Source organism: Amphiura filiformis, chromosome 3, assembly GCF_039555335.1.
Source record: "Amphiura filiformis chromosome 3, Afil_fr2py, whole genome shotgun sequence".
NCBI classification, from domain to species: domain Eukaryota; kingdom Metazoa; phylum Echinodermata; class Ophiuroidea; order Amphilepidida; family Amphiuridae; genus Amphiura; species Amphiura filiformis.
In genome coordinates this window covers 32,150,551-32,163,529 of record NC_092630.1, presented here as the reverse complement: position 1 = coordinate 32,163,529, position 12,979 = coordinate 32,150,551, and the positions used below count along the sequence as shown (strand labels likewise).

Sequence of the window (12,979 nt, the reverse complement as noted above, 5' to 3'; positions counted from 1 at the left end):
ATAAATATAGAATTTCTCTATTGAACTGTTCTCAATTCCATGTGATGACATTTGTAAATGGGCACAATCATTGCGTGTCAAGTATGTTGGCTACCCTTCAAACATGTTGATTTAGTATTTATGAATTTCAACATAACACAGAAAATGATTGCTTGATTGTTGCAATAATATTGAATTTTCTCATTTCCTCTATGAATTTAGAACAGGAATGAAAAATACTAGACTGGTTGACAAATTAAAGTTGTATTTGGAGGTCTTCACTTATTTCATGACAGGATTGCATGACAACACTTGAGTAGTATTCCGGAGTTATTGGGCTATTTTATTTGAAATCCACACTCCCTGTGGAAGATTGAGCTAAAGTCTATCCACAGAGGGAGTATGTGTTTCAAATAGAATAAACAATTGCGTAACTTCCATTCGAAATATTCACTTAAGTTGTGCAAGATATAGGTAAGGCCATATACACTTTTTTTATACAGGGGCATATGGGTTTAAAAATAATTAACCCTATCCAATTCTATTTGAAACACTTACTCCCTCTCTGGATGACTTTACTTAAATCTTCCACAAGGGTTTGGCCACAGAGTTAAAACCAGAGAACCATCTTGAAACATGCAAAGGGCCAAAATTGGAGGTATTTGTGTGTTGCTCAAAACGCACCCGAAACAATCCGGTTATTGTGCACAATACTAGACACGCTTCATGGCACGACTTACTGACCACATCTAAGCAGCGACGCAATGTGTTATACCGTGATTATCACACAGAATTGTTTTTATTCGTTTCCGCATACCGTCTGCAAGGACCCGAATGGATACCCCCAATTTATCCCCTGTGGGTATGGCAGATTTGAATGGAATAGCCTCTTACACAAGCATAAAATGACCAGACCCATCTGCTAATGTCGCATCAAATAAACAACAGGCCTGCACATTTCAGAAACTCTGCAGAAACAAGCGTGAGAGAGGTGAATTAAAGACGGGAAAAAACGTGTCAGATTTTTTATTATTTGTGAGGACTTACGGCGTAACTTCCTCAATTTGTTGAAGGAGGTGGCCAGCTCTAGATTGCATGTGAGGACTGTGAATAGTGAAGCTTATTAAGCAGACAGGGTTTCCTGACATTGGATTGCATCACTTGTTTCATAGACATGTGTATGTCTTTCTCTGACTGACTGACTGCCTGCCTGCATGTGATTTCTTGTTTTTCTATCATGTGTGTTTTGACCAAGCTACTCCCATGAGAACATGATTTACCAACATCCTTTGCATTGTGAGGAATCCTCTGTCACGTTTTATGCTACACTTTCATAGACTTTATGGTAATCATTGTAATTGCAAAGTTTGAGCAGACTTTACTATCAAGATCGTAACTTTTTAATTTGGAATGAAAGAAATTGAGGACTATGCAGGTTTTAAGCTAATTAAAGCTGTAAGAGGTAACACATTTTCAAATTGAATGTCTCGGTTTTAACGATGATATCCTGTTCTGCATGTGCTGAGTGAAATAAGGAAAATGGATCAGTCTTCAGAGTCCTTTTAATTGGTACAGATTTCAGACCAATAATCCCTGGATAAACCTTGAGATCAAATGGTAATAGATAGTACATTGAAAAGCAAATGATAAGAGATAGTACATTTTAAAGGGAAACCTTCAGAATAGCTTGAAATGCAATTTTATGATATGACTGATTCCAAACAATGTTATAGTTTTGGGAAAGGGTATTGGACCTCGCACATTGCCCGAAGTAGCAGGGAACGTAATAAATTAAAGTATTGAGCTCTTCTGATTTACAACTACTTAATATTAACGAGCCCCTCAATTGGTAAACACCTGTATAACAATTAGTACAAATATGTGGATTTGTGGAAATTAATTTACTGATAGATGATACTTTTAAAGTGCTTTAAAAGGTAAAACCTCAGTACTTTTTACAGTTCTTCTGTAATAAACCAAGAGAAAAGTGGTTGCAATCTTTTACGGTAATATATCGTCACTGGGCGGGACAAACCTCATATATGTATGTGTTGCCCTTGAACATGGATGAAGCAAACCATTCAATATAAAGTCTGCATTTACAAGGTTTTATCCATTTTCAAGGGCCAAAAGTAAATATGAGGTGTTTCCTGCATGTACTTTTGGCCCTTGAACATGGATAAAGCAACCTCTTCAATATATAGTCTACACCTACAAGGCTTTATCCATGTTCAAGGGCCAAAAGTACATATGAGGTTTTTCCCACCCAGTGACGATATAGTGCCTTTAAATAAACACCTGCTCCAGTCAGTGGTCTTCACCTTAACATGTACACCCATGCTGCTGCTAACCCAATTAGCTTCACAGGAACCAGTTGTCATCCGATTTTCACAGCGCTAAAGAATCACTGATTCTGACTTGAGTCTATCAAAAACTATTTAGCTTATTTCTGGAAGGAGATCACCACTTTTTGAGGATTAAGAGAATTTAACCTCTGATGATGGAATTCATAAACAAGTGCAATTTGGGGGAAAGTGTGGTAAAGGTCAAAGGAAGGGCACTGTTTAGGAGTTTTTTATATTTGAAAAAAGCAATGGCAATATATTTTTAATTATAAATTAATTATTGGTCAAATTGAATGTGTGACCACTGTAACAGGGTGCTATGGGTTTGCAACAGATGATTTGTATGGAGTATGGATTGATTCTCTAACAAATAACATATTATGCAAAGAATTGCATGTTCTTTTAGAGAGGAAAGCTTCTTCTTTCTTTTTTTTGCCAGTGCACATGTATGTTCAGTCTTATTGATCAAGACCCAACACCTTTATTTCGGAGATTTATCATATCTTTGTTTATAAATTGTGGAAGTAGTAAATACAGGGTTGTCACGGTCCTTGAAAGTCCTTGAATTTGAAAACACCTTTTCAAGGCCTTGAAAGTCCTGGAAATATGCACAAGGTCCTTGAAAGTCCTTGAAAATTGGAATTTTACCTAAAGTATAATTTTGCCAAAATTTAGGGAGTGGAGAGGAGCTGTCACTTTCATTAATATGTGCCGCATGGATTGAAAATCATGCTTTTAAACTTTGAAAAGTCCTTGAATTTTAAAGGCTTCAAGGTGCAGGAACCCTGAAAATATACTGGAATAAGGTTTTGTATCCAACATAGAGAATTGGTGTGTATACCAAAATATCGTAAATAGTGGATTAATACTGAAGACTTCTGTGGTGGTGGTTAAGAATCTGCCTATAATTTGCTTCCTTTTTAGCCCTTACACTGGTGGTGGGTGGTTTGGGCACTGCTGTCTATATATGTATTGGCAGCCCCACCTTGTTTTAGAGAAGACACCCAGGAAGTGGTATTTGGTGAGGTTAGGACACCGTTCTTGGTTAGTTTTGGTATAGTATACAAATATTGACTGCTATGAGGGGCACAGTTAAAATTATAGGCCCGAGGTGATGTCAAAACCATGACTATGCCCGAGCGAAGCTGAGGGCATAGTCATGGTTTTGACATCACCTCGGGCCTATAATTTTAACTGTGCCCCTAATATTAAGCAGTCAATATTTGTTTTATATACCGAATAATATAGCTTCTTCTCATTTGATTGGTTAAAAGATTTCCTGACTGACAAGGCCTACAAGCTTTTAACTGCATAGGCCTTTAGGCTTAAATGCACACAGCATGACAGTGCATGCAAGAGCAAGGGTGCAGAATTTGGACCGATATCTACCGATGTCATAATCTAAAACAACCCTACCGCTTTCTGTGCTAACATCACACACTGCCGAGTCTCCAGGTCGTAGTAATTTGTCTAAAAGTGACATTTGGCAGGTATAAATCCTTGACATGTAACATTTTGTAAACAATCACTGCACTCACTACGGCGGCCGGTGAAAGATCGTCATCAAGCAAGGAGAGGTCAAATTCATTGCGAACTGTGACCGCGATAGTCTCAACACGCGTAAGCAACGCCGGCCGTATAGTGGGTGCGCAAGGTATACGAGCGATCTGGGTATTCGGGGTTGCGAATATCCAATTATTTTCCGGCATAGAATCAACTGTGCCCGGGGCACAGTTGTTGTATGACGTCATCTTGATAGAAAAAGGGGAACAGCTATTTTAATGACTCCACTTTTAACCAATCAGATGAGAGGAATCTATATATGAGGTATATAATACCAAATAATACTAAGTCATGTTGTTTGGGACTATAATTTGGTTCACCTCAAGTTCGGTAGTGACGTCAATGCTTTTCCGCGGTTGCGCCGTAAGCGTGCCGACTAGCCGTCACTGTATGCGTGCGTGGACACTCAGCGCATTTGAACTTTACGCCGTGCGATTCGATCGACATCACTGCGGCGAGCAAAATACGCATTATATACGCCACTACCAAACTTGAGGTGAACCAAATTATAGGTGAGAAGAAATGTCTTCTTGTGAACTGGATGTCAAAGTTTGCTATCTGTCAGCAGCCTTTATGATCCAGTAGATAAGCCCTGTGTTGTAGTCTGAGACTGGACACCACACATGCTCTCAAGCATAAAGCATTTACACATCTTGAGTTAATTTGGATTTTTGCACATCTTAGGGCAAAAGATGATTTTACTCGAAGCAATCACACTTGAATGGCAACTTTTATACTTTTTCACCTTAAGAATTTGTGGGCTGTGTGGAATCTTATTTTCAAATGGTTTTGTTTCATTGTCAGTATTGTGTGATATAATCCCAGAATTTGAATCTGATAGGTTATTGTCATTCACCCAGACCTTGTGGTCACCGTGTGGTCACTAATAATACAAATCATGTCTGGACAGGTCACTTAAAAGTGGCACAAGGTGATATATGACTGGACATTACTTTGGTCAAGTAAGTTACATTATATAACCAGTACCTTCACTTGGAATGGCAGAGTGGTCAATGACATTGGTCACTTGGTCAGTACTATATGTGGCATTTGTCCTAACCAAGCCCATAACATGACTCATTGACCAATGTCCTGATTATTTCCTTGTCAACTCGACTGAATCAAGTTGTTGACAGCATATGCAGATATTTTAGTGCTGTACATATGCATGGTATGAAAGGAAATCTTCCAGTGGATTTGAAAGATTTATGGTCGTGATTCAAATTTGCCTTGAGGGAACCTACTGTAATAAGAATCCTGTTTCACCAATGTTCAGGTAAGTTTGTTGATTGATGGAAGGCTGCTGACACATTGGAAGGATGATTGACAGCTAATGGAGTTTCATATTTTACCTTTTTTTTTCTTGTAGGGAATCTGGTATGAATTGGCATGTATCAATAGAAGATGCCATACTTGAGAAGTGTACCGGTAATGATGGTATTGTTCACATCGCAGTAGACAAGAATTCAAGAGAGGTAATAAATGTAGCAGCTTGAATGATAAATCCCAGTTTGGACTGGGAAAAGATACAATTGCCAAAAAATGCCTAAAATTGACAGGCTTAAAGTTTGAAGTTTCCTTGTTTAATGTTCTGTCGATAAAATAGGTAATAGGGCTACGCATCCTGCACAAGAACATATAAACACAATGGAACCATTGCTCGCTACAAGAAGAAACTGAATATAATTAATAAGAAAGAAAGAACTGTTTACCAAAGTGTTACAATTAAACAAGACAACAAATAAACACAAATCCCGACTGGCACACAACCCAACTTGAAGAAAAAAAAGCAAGGGAATGTGCCGGCATGAGAATCGTTCTGTAGATAATGATAATAAGTAAGTGGAGCAAGGTATCACTTCTCCAACAAGACTTGTTGTAATCCTGTTATTTCAATATACATTCAAATGTGATTTGATAAGTAGGTTCCAAGTAGAGTTTCTTCCACTGATTCGGAGACATGCCGCAAAATAAGACCATAGGCCTAAATATAATGCTGTGTCGGACATAATCCTTGAACACGGCAAAAGTTCCAAGTCAACAAAAATATCTGCATCCAGCAATGCTGAGGTCTTCATCAGTGCTCGGGCCCCAGTTCTAAAAAGTAGAAATACTCGGAGACTCGTTTCTGACTAGAAAACATTTGCACGAATGTGATTTGACAGTTTATATAACTGGTTCTCACTAACTGTTTGCACCTAGTATGTTGTATGTCGTATGTAGTCTGATGTGATATTGTGATGAATTGTTAATAATCTTTCAGGGTTGTGTTTACATGAAATGTGCTACTCCAGAGAATGCTGGTCAGGCTTACAGAGCATTGCAGGGCAGTTGGTTTGATGGTAAGTGTTACATAATAAAATGAGAAGTAGAAACATAATATGTGACATGATCAAGGGGAATGAGTCACATGTCGGCTCTGGTCGAAAGTGAGTTTTACAAACATTTCTAAAGAGGACATTTAGAGCTTTCAGAAACTGAAAACCCCATGTTGATACGACTTTTCTTTGTGAAGTTACGTCAATTTATCAATTGCTGAAAACAATACAAAACAAAAGAAGTTTAACACTTTCTTTGCCAATATCTCAAAATCAATATAAGCGACATCCGACTCATTTCCCTTGATCGTGTCACATATGAAGAAATATATATATATAGAATTAGAATTAAACAACATTGATATAAAATTGGATTGATTGAGCCCATATTTATTGGTCAAGCTATGAGTTTTAAAATATTGAATGAGACATAGTCGAGTCCAATATTTTAAAACTCATAGCGAGACCAATAAATATTGGGCGTAAAGTATCCACTTTTATCATTATGCTTTGGATCCAATATTTTTACACACTTGGATTCAACCAAACATAATAATGACTAAAATTGAACAGTTTACAGAATATACAATTGTTATTCTAAAATTGGGATTGATTTGCATCAACTTGCAACCCTTCTATAATTATTCTATTTAATGTTTTGACTTTGTAAAGAAGTCTTATGTTAAAATTCAGATACTTAAAGCAACTCTAAGAATAAGGTATGGGACATGCTCTACCTTCAAGCTTAACTCTTATAGGCCCATATCAAATCTTATTACATACAAAGTTTTTGAAATCCTAATACAATGCCGTATCATGAAAGAGTAACATATAATTTGTTTTGAAGGTTATGATAAGTGATAAAAAATAATGTAATAACCTTTTGTTAGTCAGCTTGCTTATTTTATCCCAGTTCTAAATATCATTGTAGCCTCAAGATATAGTACTTTGGGAAACCAAGTTAACACCTTAATGTTCAGTTGTCTTATAAATATCTTACTCAACTATACTTTGTTATCTATTTCTTGTTCTTTTGTAGGCAAATTAGTAACAGTGAAATACTTACGATTGGACCGGTATCACCAGCGATTCCCTACTGCCATAGATTGTAAAACACCATTACAGCCTTCCAACAATCTGAAGAAATCACTGTCACGTCCACCACACTCATCCGCCCTGGAATCATCATAGCATCTAATGCATCCAGCAGGCAGCTAGAGCAGACTTTGTTGTCTGAATTCCCATCCAGTAGCGATGGGAAGTGTTCATGCAACTCGGAATGAGTGATGAAGCCATAGACTATGTCCCAAGTTTAATATATATGGTTGAGATGGGGATAGTGTTAAATAAGTTATCAATTCTAAGCTTGTGTTTTGTATATTATGCAAATTTCATGTACTTGATAATGCTGTGTGTACGCCATACCATCAATTACAGAAAGCGCAGAGTGGTATTTAGGAAACTGGATGTGTAGAATTTTCTATTAATCAAAAGTCACAAATTATTTTGATATTTTGATTGTTAAACCAACCAATATAATGTGTGCTCTGTTTGTAAATTAAGTTTTGTTTTGCATTCAGCCACAAAAATGGAAATAAGTGTTGTGGGTGGGGTGCATTTCATTAACATTTATCCCAGCGGATATGCTGTGACTATTATTGTAAAGTTAGGAGTACTTTTTACCCATCCCTATTACCTCAATAACTCTTGAGAACTTAGCTTAACAATGCATCATAACCAGGTCTCGAAATTCTCAAAAGTGCACTCATTTTTAAGGCCAGTGAGCAAACGGCATGATGGCCATTATGTACCGAAGAATACTTTGACAACAGGTAACAGGCCTCAGTGGCCTCATTGAATTTCAAGGCCTGATCATAATTTTCAATGAATTTGAGGACTTACATTGTAAATGTTAATGAAATCCACCCCGTGGAATAGAATGAACAGAAAGTCAAGAAATGAACAAATTTGTAGATGATCTGCAACAAAATCCACAGTTGAATGATTCCTCTTTAATCTTTATACCATCAAAATATGACCTAACGATGCCCAAGGTATAACTAGTGCAAAAAGATGGTAAGAAGGTACAACTTGCATTTTGGTTGTTAAATCATCCTTACACTAAAACACAACCTTTACGATATTGTTCTTAAGTCACATGTTATATTGTTAGTTCTAACAGGTCCCCCACTGTAAAAAACGAACCAGCCAAATTTGCACGCTACAGAGCCTGAAAATAAAATCCAGCGAATCACACATATGGGAGCTGCCATAGGGTGCTAACAGCAACGCGGGGGGTCGCCGGGGTGCTAACGAACGCGTCGCCAGCACAAGCGCCCCACGTGATCAATAGGGCGCATTCAAGTGCGCCGAACGCGACCGGTAGTTCCTGATACGCGATGACAGGGTCAATGGCCGCTTCCACGCTGTAACATACTTCTGAACTCACTGTCAGGGTCCTGGTTCTAATATACCTGAACCAATTTTGATAAGACAGGGAAACAATTGTTGCTTGACTAATTAAAAGTTGGATTTCAAACATACTTCAGAAAGATAGATGCGTTAAAACGGCTCTGCATTGCTTACAATGGTTGATAATGAAACCATGCCAGCTTCTCAAACAATTTCCAAAGCTTAAGGAATGACTATTTTGAAATAGAATTTGGAGATCATTTGGCATTTGAGTCAATTATGCCAAGATTGGGTGGTATGGTTGATTTGTTGATATCTGTCAATTGCTGACTGTAGGCCCATGCAATGTCATATGCTAATAGCCTAAATATATGTCACTCATTCAACTGCCATGCTGTAAATATCCCTTGGGCATGTGTGGTGATGTCATACAGTTATTCTCTTATACTTATAGATTGTCAAGTATGCACAGGGTTGGTAGCCCGATTGGGCGACTTTTTCCTGGGACTACTGACAATTTCCTGTCCCATAGAAACCAATGGTTAAGAAAAAAAATTGGGCGACTTTTCAACATTGGCTCCTGCGACTTCTGATAGTTTCCTGCTCCATAGAAACCAATGGTAAAGAGAAAAATTGGGTGACTTTTCGATTATTTGACCCGCGATTCGGGCTGAAATCTTTTGGCAACCCTGAGTATGCACTTGCTTCAAAATCACACCCGCCCTGCTGTCATGGAGGTAATGTGCCTAAACTTTACCCAACATAGGCCGAGTGTGTTTCTAAAATGTATCCAACTTAGTGCGTTTCACTCAGTTGAGTTTGTTAGCAATATTGCTTGCCAACATAAACAATCAATCATAAATTGCAACAATGGTATATCAGACACTCCTGAGCAGTGGCACCTTTCATATATTGGTCAGTTACAGTCTCATCAACTATATACACTATTATACAGTACATACTTTGGATCATAAGATTTTTTTGCAAATGTGTGATTGTTGAATTTAATGTATTCATGTATTATACATTTTCTGTTGCGTTCTCAATGTCAGAAGCATATTGATTATTATTTTTGATTTTATTTCTGATTATTTATGGTTTTATTTTTTGTTACATTTAATTGCAGAAAAATGAACAAAACTGTAGAAAATGGTAATTAAGTTTAATAAGCAGACTGTAAGTGTGTATAATGTCAGTAATAACTCATCTTTTTCTATGTTCAATTGCTACGAACAAAACTGGACAAAATGGGGGGTTAAGAATGTATACAATAATTATGGCACAAATTATTTGGACAAATATCAGTAAATTCTCTATAATCAATATTTATGTATACTCATTCAGTGTGTGCTTATATTTTGTTATTGATCTGACGCTGTATCTCAGAGTGGAGAGTTTCATTTGAAGTAGCGATTCAATACACAGACATAATTCTCCCGTACCATCTGTAACCAGTGATGCCAACGCAGCGCCTTAGGCGCACAATTGGGCTACTTGGCGTCTTTGGCGATCACTTGCTGCTACTCAAAAAAGCATGCCGCTACTTGCCTAAAATTGGGCTACTTTTGACAGTGTCAGGCTGCGGCAGTAATTTGATGTATTTTCCTTTCAATTTAGCCAATTTATAAAGGCTTTGAGTCTCTAAAGCTCCAAATTGCAATTACAATGGATTTTGTGATCATTTATTCCTTGATCGATCAGTAATTTCCTAGTAATTTCCGGAAGTTTAAAAGTCAAGTGCTTTTCCGCCAAAGTGGGTGATTTGCGTTCTAAATTCTGGTAAATCCGCCCTAATATCCGGTATTGGGCGCTTTTTTAGAAGCTTAAAAAATTGGCCTGGCGAGTTAATGCGCCGCGCCTTGATGCTGAAAAGTTTTGGCGACACTGCTGGATAGTTTAATTTGAAGTAGCGATTCAATACACAGACATAATTCTCCCGTCATGTTAAGAGTACCATCTGTAACGTAACAAATGTGTAAATAAAAGCAGAGTCTGTCCAGTGGAGTGGCTTCATTGAAACACTGGTGTAAAAACTTTTTTTTGTAATGTAAGAAAAGGTTCTAGGAATGCCGCAATTTGAAATTAAGCTATTTGTATTGCAGGGTACTGAGATGGGCAACATAACCATCCATATGTTTGATGTCTGCCATTTTGACAAAGTTCATATACAAAGTGACATAAAATGTGTACTTCCAGAGGATCTCTAGAACTCTAATAAATTTGCTTACAGTTTAGCAGTCACAGGACCTTTCAGCATGGGTGAATAATTCTGTCAATTTGAATTATCTTGATTGTAACTTGACCAGCAAGTTGTGCAGGTGTAGAGTAAATCCAATTGATTTCTTCCGCAGTACTTGTGTGTTTCATACTTGTATCGTCACATGGAAGGTGTCGCCTGCATACAACTAATTATCAAGTTTGCAACCTCTTAATAATTATTAGATCAATATTTATAAAGCATGTTTTCTTACCCAGACCCCTTGTTGCTGTTTACAAAAGTATCAAAGCAATTCATTCTTTAAAACAAATCTCAAACAGGTGCTTCGTCAATGCAACCATCATAATGGCTTTATTTGGTTGATATATGTATGGCGTTTCCTGGAGTGATATTTGTTTAACATTGATTTGTTCAAATTACTGTAAAACCACTTAATTTCATGAGGTATTTAATTTCGCTGAATTTCATGAGGGCTTTTGATTCGCGAAATTAAATACTGCATGAATTTTATCTCAGACAATTTGCACACTGATTCCGAATTTGACAACCCAACTCGAGCAACTTCCATTACAGAATTCACCTCAAAGTTATTTTGTGAGTGACTATGTGACATAATTTTCATTAGTAGATTATTTATTTACCTTGAAACATCATCAAAATAAATTCCACAAAGCATTGAACCTCCACATAAAACTCGCTAGAAAATCGCGAAATTGATATTTGTTTATCCATTTGCTGCATTGAAAATAATGACCAATTATCAATCAATCAATCAATTATGCCCGTCCTCATTCAATCAGATTATTTTATTTTTGTTTTGAACTTTGTTTTCTCACGTTATAACACTCTACACAACACTCCAAAATATTATTTTCATTTGTTTCTATGATTTAAAAAGATACTTTAAATTGTTTAGAAGTAATTTTAATAAAATATTATGAGACAGAAATGAAAGTTTGTGAAACAAAATGGCCGCCCCTATGATGGGCTATGATAATGGCGTGGGTTGATTGGGCAAAAGTATTTAGTAATTTTATCATAATTTGCATGTTATTTCCTACAAAACAATGGCCATATTTCATTTTAGAGATACCCCAACATTCAATTTAGGGAAGGTAAGGTGGAAATACCCAACAAAGTAAGGCTAATTTTCACTTAAGCTTCTGGCCATGCAGAGAATAAGAATTTGGAAACTTTGATGTGAAATACAAAATCCTGGATTCATGAAATTAAGTACTCATGAAAATGGCGAGTATAAGCGATTCATGAAATAAAGTACCCGCGAAATTAAAGTGTTTTACAGTATACAGTAATATTTGAGCAACATTGGGCAAGTTTGGTGTTATTTTCTTTATTATAAGACATGAGCAGAATGTGTATGGTATACTGGAAAACGTTGCACTTTAAAATAGTTGTTTTCTTATTTATGGAGATGTTTGTGGATTTAACCCAATGCCCACCAAATAATGTACACAACACACCAGAGTATATGTAATCAAATAGCATTGAAGCCTATGTACCTAGGATTGTTTATACTGTAGATTTTGTATATACATAATGTAAAAATAAGTTCTCCCAGTTGGTGTGAACTCTGAAGGGTACAATTATTTAAATGTGAACTCACAATTGAATACATGAATACAAAACCCACCCAAGTCCATGGGAAGTGATTTTGAGAAAAAAACCTGTGTATTATTTTAATTCCTTCAGTTAGATTTACCTGGTCAATATGGTAAGTTTTATGTGCAAATGAGTGGGTTAAACTGTATTAGGTATTGCGATTAGCATTTCATGGGCTTCGTGGGGGTCATTTTAAATGCTGGACTTAGGTGGTTTTTTGAATCATATACAAGACAACAATGTTGGAATGAGATTACCACTAGTAAAATAATACAAAATAAATCACACCGGTAGCATACTGCCATGTAATATAAACCACACACTTTCCTTGAATAAACCCTTTTTTTTTTGTCAAAAGTCACTCTCCAGCAATGAATATGTTACAAGTGGACTTTTATACATACTGGATTTAAATCAATGTCTTACAAGACTCAAATCCTGGATTTGGGTGGTTCTTTCATACATGCTATTTTTCACATGCTCAATAGACACAGAGGAAGAATTTGAGTTGTTCTTTCATACAT

The 12,979-nt window shown here is 36.7% G+C and overlaps 1 protein-coding gene across 1 annotated transcript in view; it reads left to right on the top strand.

Annotated features, from left to right (window-relative positions):
* The window catches only part of LOC140148386 (inner nuclear membrane protein Man1-like), a 90,350-nt gene extending 79,815 nt beyond the window's left edge, over positions 1-10,535 (top strand). Inside the window, exons 12-14 of the mRNA XM_072170314.1 lie at positions 5,257-5,362; positions 6,151-6,229; positions 7,245-10,535. Of these exons, the coding sequence (XP_072026415.1) occupies positions 5,257-5,362; positions 6,151-6,229; positions 7,245-7,396 (337 nt within the window). The 3' untranslated portion in view covers positions 7,397-10,535. The remainder of the gene's footprint in view (positions 1-5,256; positions 5,363-6,150; positions 6,230-7,244) is intronic.
* The last annotated feature ends 2,444 nt before the right edge of the window (positions 10,536-12,979 follow it).